This window comes from Chanodichthys erythropterus, chromosome 10 (assembly GCF_024489055.1).
Source record: "Chanodichthys erythropterus isolate Z2021 chromosome 10, ASM2448905v1, whole genome shotgun sequence".
NCBI classification, from domain to species: domain Eukaryota; kingdom Metazoa; phylum Chordata; class Actinopteri; order Cypriniformes; family Xenocyprididae; genus Chanodichthys; species Chanodichthys erythropterus.
This window is the reverse complement of record NC_090230.1, coordinates 44,119,786-44,136,670: the sequence shown is the minus strand read 5'-3', so window position 1 is coordinate 44,136,670 and position 16,885 is coordinate 44,119,786. Positions and strand designations below refer to the sequence as shown.

General features: G+C 37.2%; 1 protein-coding gene across 1 annotated transcript in view; it reads left to right on the top strand.

Annotated features, from left to right (window-relative positions):
- Positions 1 to 1,090: 1,090 nt before the first annotated feature.
- The window catches only part of cblb (Cbl proto-oncogene B, E3 ubiquitin protein ligase), a 73,697-nt gene continuing 57,902 nt past the window's right edge, over positions 1,091 to 16,885 (top strand). The window contains exons 1-3 of the mRNA XM_067397856.1: positions 1,091 to 1,338; positions 1,977 to 2,139; positions 2,705 to 2,955. Of these exons, the coding sequence (XP_067253957.1) occupies positions 1,987 to 2,139; positions 2,705 to 2,955 (404 nt within the window). The 5' untranslated portion in view covers positions 1,091 to 1,338; positions 1,977 to 1,986. The remainder of the gene's footprint in view (positions 1,339 to 1,976; positions 2,140 to 2,704; positions 2,956 to 16,885) is intronic.

Below are 16,885 nucleotides of genomic sequence, written 5' to 3'. Positions count from 1 at the left end.
CAATACACTGATTCATAATGCTCCGAAGCTTCCTGAAGCAGTGTTTTGAAATCGTCCATCACTGTATAAGTTGTTTTTTTGTTTTTTTGGCACTCCAAAAATATTCTCGTCGCTTTATAATATTAATATTGAGCCACTGTACTCACATGAACTGATTTAAATATGTTTTTAGTACATTAATGGATCTTGAGAGAGGGAATGTCATTGCTGGCTATGCTGGCCTCACTGAGTCATCGGATTTCAACAAAAATATCTTAATTTGTGTTCCGAAGATTAACGAAGGTCTTACGGGTGTAAAACGGCACGAGGGTGAGTAATAAATGACATTATTTTCATTTTTGGGTGAACTAACCCTTTAAATTTACTAGCAACTTCTGAGTGAAAGTTGTTTCTACACAAAATTATTTTTAGTGTAGGCTACTACTTGCGTCACCAATACAACAATTCTGTTACTCACATATTTTTGCAATTGAATTTAATAGGGATCTGAGGATCAAATATCAACTATTCACTACTGACTAGTATTCCAGTTATTGCTGGTACATATTCTAGTTTAACTGTCATACTAGTGTCTATTTCAGCTTTAGAATTATTAGGCTATTAGATACTAGCAATATGAGTAACTACTAGACTTTCTATTCTAATTGTTATTAGTATCATTACCAGTAACAAAGGAGTAGTCAAAATTAAAAGATACTGGTCATTATTGTATTAGGTTGGCTACTAGTAGGCTAATTAAAAAAACACAAAGATTTAAGTTACCTATTCTAGGCGTTATAAATGTTAACACGGCTTGCCATAAGACTTGTTTCCATCGGAGAAAGTGAAGATGACTGAATATACAATTTGCAAAATAGGAACAACCTACAACACGCTTTGCACGATTTCATTGCCTCTTCATTTACGGAAATATTAAGTATGCACTTAAAGTCTCAACTCCAATTGGCGATTGGAGCACTCCGTCACCTTTGAGAACGTTCGCGCCTTCTGATTGGCCACTTGAGAGCGATTGCTTCATCAGCTCCGCCCATTCAGCTCCTCCCTGTTGCTTTCGCTGCTTCTTGTTCCAGTACTGATTTTTAACCGAGCAGTGTCACGACCATATCAGACAGCGAGAAAAGCGGGATTGTACTGCGTTTAAGCGGTTTCTGCTTGAGTAATACGGACGAGCCGCTTCTAGATTTTGAACATCTGGGCAGAGATGTAACAGTTTCCTGGGATTGGCTTTGTGTTTTTGTTGCTTTTGTTGTAATTTGTTGTGGGGACCTCCCTAAAGCTTCAACTCAGGAATTCTGACATTCCCTGTATTGGCAGCTACACTGTTTTCCTTTTGCCGCAGTAAGTCTGGAGTTTTTAGATCATACAAAAGAGCAATTTACAGTGAATTTAACATCCCTGCTCTAGCTAATTAGTTGTCATAGTCTTTGGAGATCAAGTTGTGTTTCTTACTACAACGCATTTTGCTACATGCTCTTTAAAAAGTGCAACACAGTAGCTAATGTTGTATTTCAGCAGGGTGGTTTTTAAACTGTTTCATCCCAAATTATTCCCAGACTGCTTAGCCCACCGAAACAAACTGCATGCTTAACTAGTTAACAAGTGAACTTTTATAATGTGATTAAATAAATAATTTACTTATTTCAAATGGAGTTCTGTTTACATGTTTGGTGATTATGATTTGTGTGAGACAGCCAAATCTCGTTCATAATTCACTAGCAGTTAATTGTATTTCTATATGGTACGTTATACAATATACGAATCAATGTTCACAAATGTATCAGTGGTTTTAAATGGTTACAAAGTCCAAGCGTCTTACTTTCTGCTAGTCTTTTGTACTAATCGCTGGTCTGATATAAAAAAAATCGCTGCTATAAAAGATCTAAAGTAAAGGTTTTCAGTCCTGGTACTGTTCTTTTATACTGTCACACATCTGCCCACATGTGTTTTGTTGCCTTCAACATTTCTGTATATTACAGTGTGCAGAAAATGGCAACTGCTCTCAGTGGACGCCCACCTAACAATAGGAAAGGCCGTATTTTAGGCATTATTGATGCCATCCAGGACGCTGTCGGACCCCCCAAACAGGCGGCTGCGGACCGCCGGACCGTAGAGAAGACATGGAAACTCATGGACAAAGTAGTAAGTGTCTTGACTGTGTTTACAGTGTTCCTGCCGATGACGCAACAGTGCTTCCTCTGCTTTCACGCGCTGAGACACTTTTCCATGAAGTCGTTTGTTTGGAAGTATTTGTTTGATACGTTAGCAAAATGTTTACTGAGTGGCGGCAAGCGCGAGGAGTGTGTTCGTAGCTGAAATACACATCCATCTATCTATCTATGAACATATTTATTCATTTTTTTTAATTTATAGCTACTTTATATGCAGTGCTTTGTCATGTTATATCATCTATACAAGTCTAACTTTATTTCCCATCCATCTTTCATTACTAATGAAATATTTTATAAAAGATGTGTCAGAAATAGAGCTCTGTATACATTGTGACGATCATGATTTGTGTTACAAAGTGCAAGCATCTTCATTTCTCTTGACTAATCTGTCACCTGAAGGTTTTCAGTCCTGGTACCACTTACCTTTTGAAATTTTCTTTATTCAAACTGAATTGTTTAGTAAAAAAAAATGCTGTGTAGTGTGTTCTCGATAAAGAGGAGTCGATTTTTCTAAGCCGACTGTGTTTGTTTTTTAGGTGAGGTTATGTCAGAACCCCAGACTACAGCTGAAGAACAGTCCTCCGTACATCCTGGATATTTTACCTGACACTTACCAGCACCTGAGGCTGATTCTGTGCAAATACGAGGAGAACCAGAGACTTACTCAGTTAAGCGAGAATGACTATTTCAAAGTGTACATCGACAGCCTGATGAAGAAGTCCAAAAGAGCAATCCGCCTCTTTAAGGAAGCCAAGGAGAGAATGTATGAAGAACAGTCACAGGACAGGTAGGATGCTTTTTACTTCGCTTGTGGTCTGGTCACACGTAATCTGGTCAGTGTTTTGTATATAAGGATTGTTTTTGTCCATTGTGAAGTGAAATGAAAGGGATGGAGCAGATATTTCACTTTTGTGCATCGAGATGTCTGTTTTAACGCCAGCAGATGGTTTTTAAGGTCATCTTCAAGCGTTATCACGGTTGTCGGTCTCATAACTCGTACGCTCTTTCTTTTTGACACTGATCTGTTGCCCTTTGAACGTCCTGCTGGATGGACATAGACATAGGAGAGGTCAGGTCACATGACTGGTCTGTTCGTTGAGTTTCCTCTGGTGTTTTATGTCAACTTGAGTCAAGGCTAATTATCATGGAAATCCAACTCTGATCAAGAGCAGCCGCCCTAATGAAAGAGACTGACCCCCTCTGGATCTAAACCCTTGGTGGGCCGAGCAGACTCTGCGCAGGGAGAGAGATTATTAACAGAGCAAGTGTGTCTCGGGCATAAGCTGACACATGCAGAATACTCTCCCCGGGGGCCATTAGAGCTCTGGGTCAGCCTGTGCGTTTCAGACATGAAACACGGGCCTTGACTAAAGAGGAAAATCTTAGCATTCTGTTTTACTGACAGCCAAGCGTAACATTCCCAGCATCTGGTTTAGAGTGTAGCCTCACATCAATTAAACTGCATTTAGGCCACTGACTATTTGGGTAAATACTGCAAAGTCTGAAAACGTATCATAAGGCATTTGATAATGCCAGCAAATAATAGTGTTTCAGCTGTTAGTTTATATTCCAGTGCTTTTGATTGGCAACTCTGGCTTGGGTTTTGGCAGAAGATTTTAATTTTAGTAATGCTTTCGATCCCAGTCTCACCAGATTCTGCAGGGGTGAGAGGATTGAAATGAATTTTTTAGGGTTGATGGAGAGGTAAAGCTGCATTTTTTTAGCCTGCGGACTCCAAATGACAGGCTGTCCTGACACGTTGTCGTATCCAGAAGCTGTGACACTCGCGCCGGACAGGAGCGGGGATATCATCTGTCAGCCCCTCCACGTCTGCTGTGTCACTCTGTCTTAAATCTCAAGGGAAAGATCCTCTACTCTGCCTTCCAGCGTTTGGCTCCCTGTCCCACACAAAGGGGGGGATAGTTATTTGTCGTTTTTTGGAGATTGCAGAGAGGAAGAAAAAGAAATTGAGATGAGTGTAGGGCTCATCAATGAGAATGGTTTTATGGTGCAATGCTAGTTGATGGATGTGTCAGTAGTCCTATCAGGCCAGTTCTGCGTTGTCACTGTATCTTGTGCTTGATGAGCATGTATACGAGTTTTTGTGGCTTGCAAACTGAAACATTTGGTTTTCTGTGAACATTAAAAATTCTGCTAATTTAAATATGTCGCCACTGGAAAGTTATGTAGCTGACTCGCATACACTCAAAAAAAGACACAAAAACAAAAAAAGATATGTTGGATTTACTTTACTTAACTTTACTTTATGTCAACAGGTTCCACATATCTGGGCTATGTTGCATTTAATTAACATTTTATATTTCAGTAAACTTAAGTTAATAATAAGGCCATTTAATATATAAGGCCAATTCAATGCCATTTAGTTGAATCAGGTTAACATTCTTAATTTATCCAAAACTATTAAGTTCAGTTATCCTAAAATTAATATAAAAAATATATATAATAAGTAATCCAGTTTAATTGATCAGTTTATTTAGTGAAAGCATTCAATTTTCACAACTTTTACAAAAGTTAGAATAATACTTTAACAAAATCTTTATTCTGTAAAGACTTTTATTTTTAGGCGTTAGCCAGAAGACGGTTTTGTTACATCCATGGCATGCCCAAAGTAGTTATTTTTTATTATTAAAACAACTTTAATTATTGTTAGCAGGTCCTCAACCCAAGCACAAGCTCAACACTTTACCACAATGTTAACCACAAAACTATTAACATAACAGGATCTTAATAGAACAACATAATAGAAAGTAAACATTTAAGTCTCTCCATTTTCTCATCTTGCTAAAAACTACTTAAAATAACCCTTTATTTCAGCATTTACTCTCCCAGATCAGCCCCTTTGCAAAGCATGATGGAAAGTGAAAGTCCTGTTTGAGTTCTGGTTGAGTTTACTTGATTGAAACGTTATTTTAATATGATAAAACATCAAGTTAAGTCAAAAAGTAATCGTTTCAAGTCAATTTAACATGAAGCAATTCAATTTGAACCAGACAACTAATACAATGGTGTTGAATCAAAATAAGTTGTTTAAATAAAGTGAACGGCATCAAAAAATCCTTTTTATGAGTGTAGATAAGGTTTTGTCACTAGAATCGGTCTTGAAAATATTAGTTATAATGGAACATTTCTTTTTGTATTAATATATAAATAAATATATATAATTAGTCACACCTTGAACATTTCATTCATTATTACAGTTTATTCACTATAGTTTAAAAAATGGTAATAAAATATGACAAGATCTCAGAGTTAAACTGTCAGAAAAAAGTAAACCTAATTATGTCAGATAAGCATAACATGGTCAGGTCAAAGTTTCTGAATAATTTTTGATCCCAAATTTTCTTTAAATCTTACTGGTAGTCCACAGTATGAATAATTTTGGGTATAATATGTCAGTTTACTTTATTTTGGTATCCTCCCTTACATAAATGAACTATAGTGTCCTGCACCCACTTAAAAAAAAAAAAAAAAAAAAAAAAAAAAATATATATATATATATATATATATATATATATATATATATATATATATATATATATATATATATATATATATATATATATATATATATATATATATATATATATATATATATATAATATAAAAATGGCTGTATAATTTTTGATTTGACATAAGTAAATTATTACAAATAATAAAAAAATTATATATATGTGTGTGTGTGTATATGTATGTGTGTGTGTGTGTGTGTGTGTTATGGGGACAAAATGTCACCACAACGATGGCAATAAAAAACAAAAATATTTGTCCTTGTGGGGACATTTTTTGGTCTGCATTAGGAAAGTGATGTTTTTTAAAAATGAAAAAATGCAAAAAGTTTTCTGATGAGTAGGTTTAGGTGTAGGGTTATTGTTAGGGGACAGAACATCAGTTTGTATATGTAAAAAAATGTTTTTGAAAAGTCCCCATAACCATGGAAACCCAACATATTGTGTGTGTGTGCGTGTGTGTGTGTGTGTGTGTGTTTTATCATGTTAATTAAATTTATCTTTGTGGTAGGACCAGTGTAAATGTTGGCATGGGAAGTGAAAGTCTCACTTAGGCCAGCAGAAACATTCCTTATTATTGAGCCCCCTGAATGAGATGTGCAGAAAGGACAGAAGAGACAGTAAGAGAGGAGGGAACAGGAGAAAGAGGCATGTGGAAAAGCGAGTTCATACATAGTGCAGTGGGGCTGCGGGGAGACATCAGTACAGAGAGCTGGTCCCCGGCCTGCAGCCAGGCATCTTCGTGGAGGCCCCGCATGTGCTACAGTAATTATATTGCAGCTCCTGAGACCAACAATGGGACTCTCTTTTTCTGTCTTTCTCCCCCAGCACCCTCCTACCATAAATATCATCTCTGCCATGCAATGTTAGACAGTCTGTGGAAGACTAAATGATCCCTGAACAACTTAAAATACCTGTTTGTGATTTTTACACCAGTTTCAGAAGTCTACAAAAGCACTTCTTACACACTTTTAAAAATGTTTTTTTTTTTAGTTTTAAAGCATTTAATGTATTTTATCTTTAAAAAGAAATCTCATTGTTGACCACGTCTGTGTTACTATTTTTTTATGTTTACATTGTTGCGACAGCTGTGGGCATGCAACAACAGCAATAAAAAAAAAAAGAAAAAATAACCATAAAGCCACTGATGGAACAATGGAAAAAAAGGAACCAGGTCTTTCTTTGTTTTATTAACTGCACAATTTTCTAGCTATTATAAAATCTAGGCAGGGCGATGATACAAACACCATTCTTCAGATTGTGTTCTGTACTGTAGCAATGTCAACCCTGCTTGATAATTATCAGAAGATTGCTGAGGTTCTGAGTTTCTCCTCTTACTGGAAAGATCTAAATGCATTACTATCTATTAGTATTGACATTAAGAGGGCGGACAAAACGGTGGTCTGGAACAGAGATGAATAGGCCGGATGTATTGAATCTAGAGGACGTTGGCAAGCTTTGCTGTATGTCGGGCTGAGGTGGCAGTCTTAAACCTTGCAGTGTTGGATCTCTTGTGCTTTAATCTCCTCAGTGTCTTTTTCGGTGACAGAGATGGATGGCATTGTGGAGAGAAGCATGTAGCCATGCAGTAGACGTGGAACTTCGCTGAAGCCTCAGACTTGGCCTCATTGACATGCTTGCTTTTGAGCCGTTGTGCATCATGAGAAGATCGGCAGATGTTTTAATGTTCCTGTGGCTTTGAGGTGTGAGAGACTGCTGTCAACAGAGATAGAGACTTCAGATGTAGTGTTCTCAAACTCACAGAAGAAAATATCTGAGGTTTGGCCTTTAAGCAGGCCACAGACAGTGGGGACCGTCCAGGGAGCTGTTTTGCATTCACACTGACTGTGAAATCACATAGTGTATTTTAAAGTTTTTTTATTTTGATGAACCGATATCGATTCTAAAATCCCAAGAATCGATCTTTTAGTCTATGAAACATTCTCAGCGTTAAAATTCTGTAAACTTTATTATGAAGTTCAAACGGTAAATACCATTTTGAACACTCTGACGCATTTATATGTGAGCTCTCAACCATTGATTCACTGGAGTTACGCAAGGACCGCTTCCCTCATTTCCATGTTGCAAACAGAAAAAAATAAAATAAATAAATAAATAAATGTATAAATAAATATGTAAAATAGATGCAGTGCTTAAATTTCTTAGACCACCACCCAGGTTTGTGCCACAGCTACCCTAAACTATTTTTTACCAAAATCATTTTTTATGTTTCTGAAATAGATAATCCACACAAGTATGTGTAAGCTCTTTAATCACAGTAGTGTTTCTAATGCTGAAATATAATTATTGTTGGGATTTAATGGATTCAAAGATAGATTGCACAAAAGTTTCAATCTAGAAACTATTTGGAAGTCAATAACAGAGGAGAAGTACATAAAAACAATGCCAGCCAGCTGTTCTCAATGCCAAAGGAGGCCATACAAAATAAAATAAAAAATATATATATTTTTTTTTTTGGTTATTATGTGTGAATAAACACTATTTGGTTGTTTCAGTTTGTTGTTTGCATAATAAATGACAATAAAACAAAAGTGTTTGACGGATTCCTAAAATATTTGTATTTATAAAACTAACCCTCAACTTTAGACAAAGGGTGGCGCTATAGAGATCTTCCTCCACACTCATTTTTAAGGTTTTGCCCATGTCTTCTGCCTTGCAACTCTGATGTGTGTGTCAAGTTTCATGCAATTTGAAGCATGCAAAGTGCCTCAAAATCTCTCATAAACAATATTAAAGTTTAATGCATTGCCATGACAACAAAGTTCAAGATATCAAGAATCCTTTCACAGGTCTGCATCTGTGGTGTCTTGACGATGAAGACTGATTATGATCTCTTTATTATGACAGGTGGTCTAATAAATTAGTTAAGCACTGTACATGTCTGAATAAATCTAAAAATAAATGAATGCATAAAAAAGTTAAAAAGAATAAAAATAAATGTAATAAACAATAAATGAAGAAAAAAGTCATAGAAAAATAAATTCAGCGTTAAATTGAATAAAACATTAGTTATTTTATTTATTATTTGATTTATTTTCATATTACATTTATTTATTTATCTATATATTTTATTTATTTATTTAGTTATAATTTCTGCAGATTTAGGCCTTGATAGTACTGTACCTGATACAAATTAGTCAATATTGAATCGAAATGTAATTGAATTGTGAAATTTGTGTCAGTAGTGCCCAGCCCTAGTGTATTTACCCTTATCCTTAATTGTGTGCTACTCTTCCTCTTTCAGCGCCATCATGTTTTTTAAGCTCTGAAAGCCCTTCGAGAGAGCTAATTCCCTTCTGAGAAAGGTAATGTACTGCACTAGCTCATGAGTGGCAGTCATCTGTATAAATCTCCTTGCTCAACTCATTCAGTTTAAAACCGCTTAACAGCTATGGAACATTCGATGAGGTTTTTTTGGTTTTCCGCAAATGTGCAAAAAGTGATCTTTCTTCCCAGCTTACACCTCTCTCACACCTGTAAACTTGTGTAGGCGTTAGCACCATGATGTGCTGTTTGGAATGTTTTTATTTCCTTTAAGCACAGGATGTATACTGCCCAACCATCCTTAATTCGTGTCTGACCACAAGGACTCCAGCTACTATGTTCTCCATGCAAACACAATGATCTGGTTGTTGAAACTGCTTTCTTTTGGAGCTCATTACCATCTGCTGTGAGTAAACAGAAATGGATCAACGTTTCAGTACAGGAGGCAGCAGGAACGTCACAGGATGATACTTGGACTGAACGCTGTGCTGAAATAGACTGAACGTTATTGCTAATGCAGCAGCAGATTTGACAGAAAAGGTCACCGATGTAGCTTTATTTCAAGACGTCGTCTGATGGAAAGCTGAAGTGAAAGTGCAGACCTTGATGGAAACGGAGCTGTGGATTTGAAACTGCTAGTTAGTGGAACTTAGAGACGGCCTGCCTTGCTTCCTTTGACCTTGAGTAAGCACACTGCAAAGAGCATCTCTTAAAATGTTAACTCGGTTATTTTTAATGCGCAAGCTGGAGTTAATGTTCGGTGTTTTCTTCCGGAGGAGGAACTAATTATAGATTTGCTTGATTGGTAGATAAGGACAATTGCCCATTCTCCAATAGATTCTGCTCCAAAAGACATTTCAGCATGCAGCAGATTATTTCTTCCATTCAAAGTAATAATTGCATTATGTTTCAGTTTCTATGTCTTGGATGCTGATTGGACAATACCATTTTGTTATTTACCATTTTAAATGAATTTGATTAATGAAGAAACATTTTATTATGGATGCACAATATTTTGGCACTATATTGGTCGATATTTTTTATTGTTATGTGTTTATTATTTTAATGTGTTCTTGCTAAACAAAAAAACGTACTTCTTTTTAAAACGAATCTTACTCACCCAAACTTTTGAATAGTAGTTTTTCATGTTCATTTACCCTGTTTTTATATGTAGATTACCTTCACTTGTTGCATTTAAAATTATTGATTTTATTTTTTAAAATGTTTTATTTTTAATATATTTAGACAAAGTATAGAAGTTTAATATTGGCCATTTATTGGTTATCGGCCATAACATGAAAAAATAATTAATGTCTATTTGTAATTCCCAGAATTTTAATATCTGTGCTTCTCTAGTTTTAACAGCACAGCTTCATACCTTACTGCTTAAATAAACAAGTAATCACTGACTGCAGTGATGTCCAATACCTGCCATGGTACATGATGGACTGCAGCAGGGCATGTCACCCCTTGACTCGAGTTAATTGGAGTTATTTACAGAGTAAGTTAATGCCCTCCCACAGAGAATGAAAGGAAAATATATCCTCCCCTCATGTCAGAGTCTGCAGACCAAATGGGCCCCTCGCCCCTCTACATCCCCCAATCTCAGTCTTCTCCAGCTGCATCCATCACACACAGGCACAATGAAGTTCAAACAGCCAAATAACAGTGGAACAGAGCCAGATGTTCTACTCAGTTAGGGGTCTCCCCGCTCTCCGGTCACTCTTTCATGTTTTCCCGCTCTTTTTCCTTCATCATCCCATTGTTTAACATGTTTGTCCTGCATCGGAGGGTCAATTAAGTCCTCCTGTGGTGTTATTGTGATCATGTTTGTGTTTATTTCTCTTAAATTGTCTTGTCAAATGTAGGCCTGGTGCTTTGATTAATGAGCAGAGGTCTGCGTTTGGGTAAAAGCGCAATTAGCAGCCCTCAGTTTACCACCAATCAGATGGCAAGCCATATATCTGAACTCCCCCACTCCAACACGCCTCGGTTACTTCGCCGTCTGCTCTGCAGTGTGATGATGAGGTTCATCTGGTGCCCGGCTAATGATGGAAAAAAGCTTCATTAATGAGGAAGTCACGGACCGATTCCGAGCCTCAGATCTAGGAGATACCACTGTATGCTGCTTTGAATTGGCCTTAATTGGCAAAGACCTCACTTCCGAGAAGTTCTGAATAAATTCTGTCTCTGTTCTCCACATTTTAACTGGATGGGAATTCTCAAGATCCCAAGACTTATCCAGACCTTAAAGGAAGAAAGATGCTGATATATATGACCTCTAAAGGAAGGGCAAATGCACAGAAACGCACTCTCTTACAAGACCAGACACCCTGTGCAACCCAATCTTTATGCTGCAAATCAGCAGCATTGAGAACAGATTTCTGTTATGATTTTTGCTCGCTCGGATTCTGATGTGCTGCACAATTTATTCCTCTCTTCAGTCATCTGGTGGAAAACTCAAGGAGGAAGTGCCCCACAACATCCTGTTCTTCTGTTTCCCTTCCACAATTATCCAACACAAACACATTTAGGTCAGAATGCATATGATACGCAAGTACGCAAATGCTTTTAGGTACGCAAGCAATGTTGTTGCTAGAATTCAATTCATAATTCAAGAATCAAAACTATTAATATTTTTTTCATTTTATTTAGAAAAAAATATATAATTTGAATTTCAGCCATTTTATGGTTACTGGCCATTTTTCTGTTACCGTTAGTTTTACATTATGATTACCTTTGCCATCATCAACACTTACTTAAAGGGTTAGTTCACCCAAAAAACTTACTCACCCTCATGCCGTTCCAAACCCGTAAGACCTTAATTTATCTTCAGAACACCAATTAAGATATTTTTGATGAAATCCGAGAGGTTTCTGATCCCCAAGAGAAAGCAATAGGGCTGTCGCGGTTAAGGAATTTCCCTTGCGGTATTTTTGAGTGGCTCAATAGCGCGATATGCGGTATTACCGCCATATATATATATATATATGAGAGAGAGAGATCATATTCAATAACGAAACTAAAAAGAGCATTGAAGTAAAGAGAATGTCAAAATAAGGGTCTACAAAACAGAACATAAACCTGACAATAAGATGGTAGAGCTGTTGTATGTATAATAGTTAGAACTAACGTTACTCATCTCTGCGCGTTCTAGACGGGCTGTCAGTCAGTGCAGTTACATTGTTATGACACAAGGTGGCGGCAAGGGACTGTTTTTGAGTCTTTAAACCGTTCATTCAACTGCACGTTCAAAAACGCAGATTCATTCCAAGAGAGATGACATGAAACAAGCTGTTGAAATAATTTTAACGTTGAGCGCCACTTTATAAGGCTCAGCTGACCAGTAATGCTTCGATGCTAAGGCAGAGATTTCGCTATCCTTGGACACGACAACTTTTTTTCACGAATATATCTCGGCCTGAAGGACAGACGCAGGTAATCGCACGCGCTCAGTCGATCTCTCTCACATTCACTGTCTGTTTAGGCTTGTTTAGTGCAAATCTACGGAGCCTCTGTACAAATCACCATGGTACACATTATGCTATCATTATTACCTTATTTAATATTTAGTACACGTGTATGAAGTGTAAAACGAGAAGGACATAGGCTTTCAAAAAATAGAAAACATGCAAATATCGCGGTTGCTGCGGTTTTTGCAGTGTTCTGCGGTTGGCTCGTAAAAAGCGCGGTATTACGAAATTGCGGTTATCGCGACAGCCCTAGAAAGCAACGTAATTAATTACCACATTCAGTGTCCAGAAAAGCAGTAAAGGCATCGTTAAGATAGTCCACATGACTACGGTGGTCAACCTCAATGTTATGAAGTGTCAAGAATTTTTTTTTGTGCGCAATGAGTCGGCATTCTGATGTAGAACCTGAAAGCACTGCACTGTTTATACAATGTAAACAGCATAGGAGACTGACAGAGAAGAGAATAAATTGTTGAATAAAGTCGTTATTTTTGTTTTGTTTTTGCGCACAAAAAGTATTCTCGTAGCTTCATAACATTAAGGTTGAACCACTGTAGTCACATGGACTATTTTAAAGATGTCTTTACTACTTTTCTGGACCTTGAATGTGGTAATTATGTTGCTTTCTCTTGGGGATCAGAAACCTTTCAGATTTCATCAAAAATATTTTAAAATGTGTTCTGAAGATGAACTAAGGTCTTACGGGTGTGGAACAACATGAGGGTGAGTAATTGACAGAAATTTAATTTTTGGGTGAACTAACCCTTTAAAGTTATTTTTTTTCTATTAAAATACAATTTAATAACACTGTTAAATGTTAATGTGTGATGCCTGAATTTCCTTGTAGCATTTACAACTATTATTAATTTTTTATTATTATTTTTTAAATTTATTTAGAAAAAAGTAAAGAATTTGAATATCGGCCATTTATCATTATCAGTTTATCTGTATCTGTCAGAATGTAATGTCATTGCATCCCTAAATGGCATTTGAATTTAGTCATTCTCTTGATTATCAAGGTTAACTGAGGTTACAGCCACAGCCACATTGTGCACGTTAAAATGTAAATGTGCTGTTGTAACACGCTATCTGTGTATTTCTGGCCTCGTTATAATGCAATTAGGTGATTTCAGATATAGCGTCTCCCTGACCCTTAAAAAAACACACATCACCCTTTTGTCTACGTTAATGTCTCCTTGTACCCCAGCCCCCCAAAAATTAGGGGTTCAACCTTTGCTGATCTCATCTGGAAAATCTTACAGACGGGACGCCTCTTCAAATGAACATCTAATGAATTATCAGCTTTTGTGGTTTCATTTGTATCTCTGCTGGTGGTTTTAAATGTCAGAACATCTGCTCGCCTCTTCTCATTCTCTGATATCTCCTTTGTTTTCTCCATCTTTACCTCTCAGTCTTTAAGTTCTACATCTCAGGTGTCATGGGGTGCTGTTGTGTTCGTGAACTGAGTGGGAGAGTGTCACACTTTCCACAGCAGTGAAAATGTATTTCTCTGAAACCAGAGCCCCATTTGTGACAGCTTCTTGTCTTCTAAATGACTGCAAGTGCGTGTTAGCACAGTTTTTTTTTCTGTAGCGGATGGTGCGGGCAGCAGGTGGAACTTCAGGATGAATTCAAATCAACCCAACAGCAAATCAATACTAGTCTCGACAGCTGTGTCTCGTGTGGTTAGGTGTCTTGTAGAGCAAGAGAGGAGCGGAAGATGAGAGAACAGGCCTTTTGTTTCCATGTTTGCTCTACATCTAGTAATGTCCCGTTTGAGCTCTGGGTTAGGTCCATCACAGCAGATGTGAGCTTTCAAGAACAGAAACTTGCCTTGTTTCCCGCAAGGTGCTTGGGGATTCAGGCATGTGTGTCCAGTCTGGAGAGGGAAAGAGGATTTGTCTAGTGAGGTTTCACGGGTGTCCATTTGGGACTGTGTTGTGTCTTTGTGTCTATGTTGTGCTGGTCTTCTGGGAGTCTGGCTGACGTGCTTGATTTATTGTGATGTGTTTGACTCCTCCTCTTTTTCCTCCTCATATACTCTGACACACACACACACACACAAACACACACACACACACAAACACACACACGGCTGCAGGCCATCTGAGCCCAGTCACCATCCACTGCTGTTGTGAATGAAATCCCTGGAGGCAAACTGTGAGCAAACAGCTCAGAGCCAGAGTGCTTAAACATGCTAAATACATATGGAATATATCCTTATACCAACAACATGTTTTCCTCAAAGAAATCCTTGGGTTTTTGAAAGAAATCAATACTTTTGTTCATCAAGAATGCATTAAATTGACCACAAGTAAGTGGCAATGTTACAAAAGATTTCTGTTTCAAATAAGTGCTGTTCTTTTAAACTTTGTTCATTAAGGAATCCTGATAGATTTTATGGTTATTGACCATTTATCTGTTATCTGTTCGATTGCCTTTGCCATCATCTATAACACTCTCTTTAAGTTAATATTTAAAAACATAAATAATTAAATAGCACTGTTAAATATAAGTGATACCTACATTTCCTTGTAGCATTTAAAGGGGTCAAAAATTGAGAAATCAACCTTTCCTTGAGCTTTTGATATATAAGAGGTCATCGTACTATAAGAATATCCTGCAAATTTCAGAACTGAAAATTTCCTTGTAAGTCCAATAAAAGCTTTTATTGACACCAGGCCCAGCGAACGACTGATCCTGGAATGTGCCTATCTATAGAATAGTGATACAGGACAAGAATAACATTATCTTTCAAAGGATCCTAGTGTTAGGAATATGGTTATTCATTTTAAACAAAATGAGTGTCTCAGTTGAGCTCTATTTATTTGTAATCGGTACTGTGGAACTTCACATTGCTTTCATCCTAGTAAGAGAAACAATCTGTTATTTAAACGGTGATTAAATTATATATAGAAAGCGATCAAAGAACGCTCCCTTTACAATCACTGGAGCTGTCAATCAAACAGTGCAAGTTTATCAATGACTGAGTTCTGGATTTGCGCCAAAAATCCTGTTTTATTCAATAAATCTCTTAGCTACATCACGTTAACACTGTTAGTTATGATGACAGCATTCGTTAGTGTGCAGAAATTGAGTTGCAATGATGAGATCACTGATTTCTAGCGCTCAATAACATGTCTGTGATCGGCTACAGTGTTCATCACTGCAACCTTTCATGCCACCATATAAATATAATGCCGTAGATTTAAGTGTAATGCTATAATCAACACCTTACATGATTAGTTAACCTTGAGAGCTGCAATAGTAACAACATGCTAAAAGTTTTTGTGAGAGCAATACTAAGCAATTTTATATTGCAAAGATGTTAGCCAATCACAGCAGTGGGTCTCACAGCAGACAAGCCCCTTAAAACAGAGCGTTCAAAGAAGAGTGGTAAAATCAGGGTAGGAAAAATGCCTTTTATTTCTAAATTATGATATTTTATTATATTATTATATAATATTTTACAATATTACTTTTAAACAAATAAATGCAGCCTTGCCGTGCATGAGACTTATTTTCATATCTGTCACCATACATCCAGTTGATGTCAATGAAACTCTGTATGTGCAACGATAAAACAGCAGGCTTATATTTTTCAAGCAGCCACAGAAGAACACCTGCCAGAGATCTAAATAGCTTTTGTCTTTTCCCGCCGTAAATGTGGTGACCTCATCAGAGGGACCACATGAACGTTTCTGTCAGGCTGTGCATTGTGCTGTTAAGGTGCATGGATGGAAACTCTGAGCTGACGACGGCTTCTTTTTTTCTTTCTCTGATCAGAGTCCTCCCGTGTACTTAACACAGCGTAACGTGGCCTGAAACTGCCCGCAGCACTGTGACTGATTCGCTACCTCAATGTAAAAGCCTGTTTAAACTGTCAGACTGGATTAGTCCCTCTGGGATTGGTTGCTTCCTGTCTGTCACTCAAACCAGGATATGTGTCAATCATCGCTGGGTGTGAGAGACAATTCTGAAGTGTGCGGTTTTGTCAGTTATCAATCCATTGCTCTTAAATACGATTTCATGATGTCCAGTTAAATTCTTTGTGATTCAGAATTCTGTAAACCAGTAAGCAACCACGCATATATATTTTTTAATAAGTTTTATTTATTAACTGTTTTTTAGTGATATGTCTTAAGTGATGTGTCTTAAGATAACCTCATTAGTTCATTAACAACTTTTAAGCATCTTTTTTTTTAATTAGATTAATGAAACTCTTGGATATCTCTGACTTTTCCTTAATTAAAACATCACGGCTAAGTGCTTGGACATGCCCGCTCTGAGTGTGTGTTTTCTCTAAAGGTTCAGACCTGCACTTACACTGATAAGTCAGGATAGATCCTCCTACAACCTTCCTCAACTGAAACCAGTATTGATTTGCTCCGTCCCGGAAGCAGCATCCTCTTTGAGCCCATGAACAGATTTG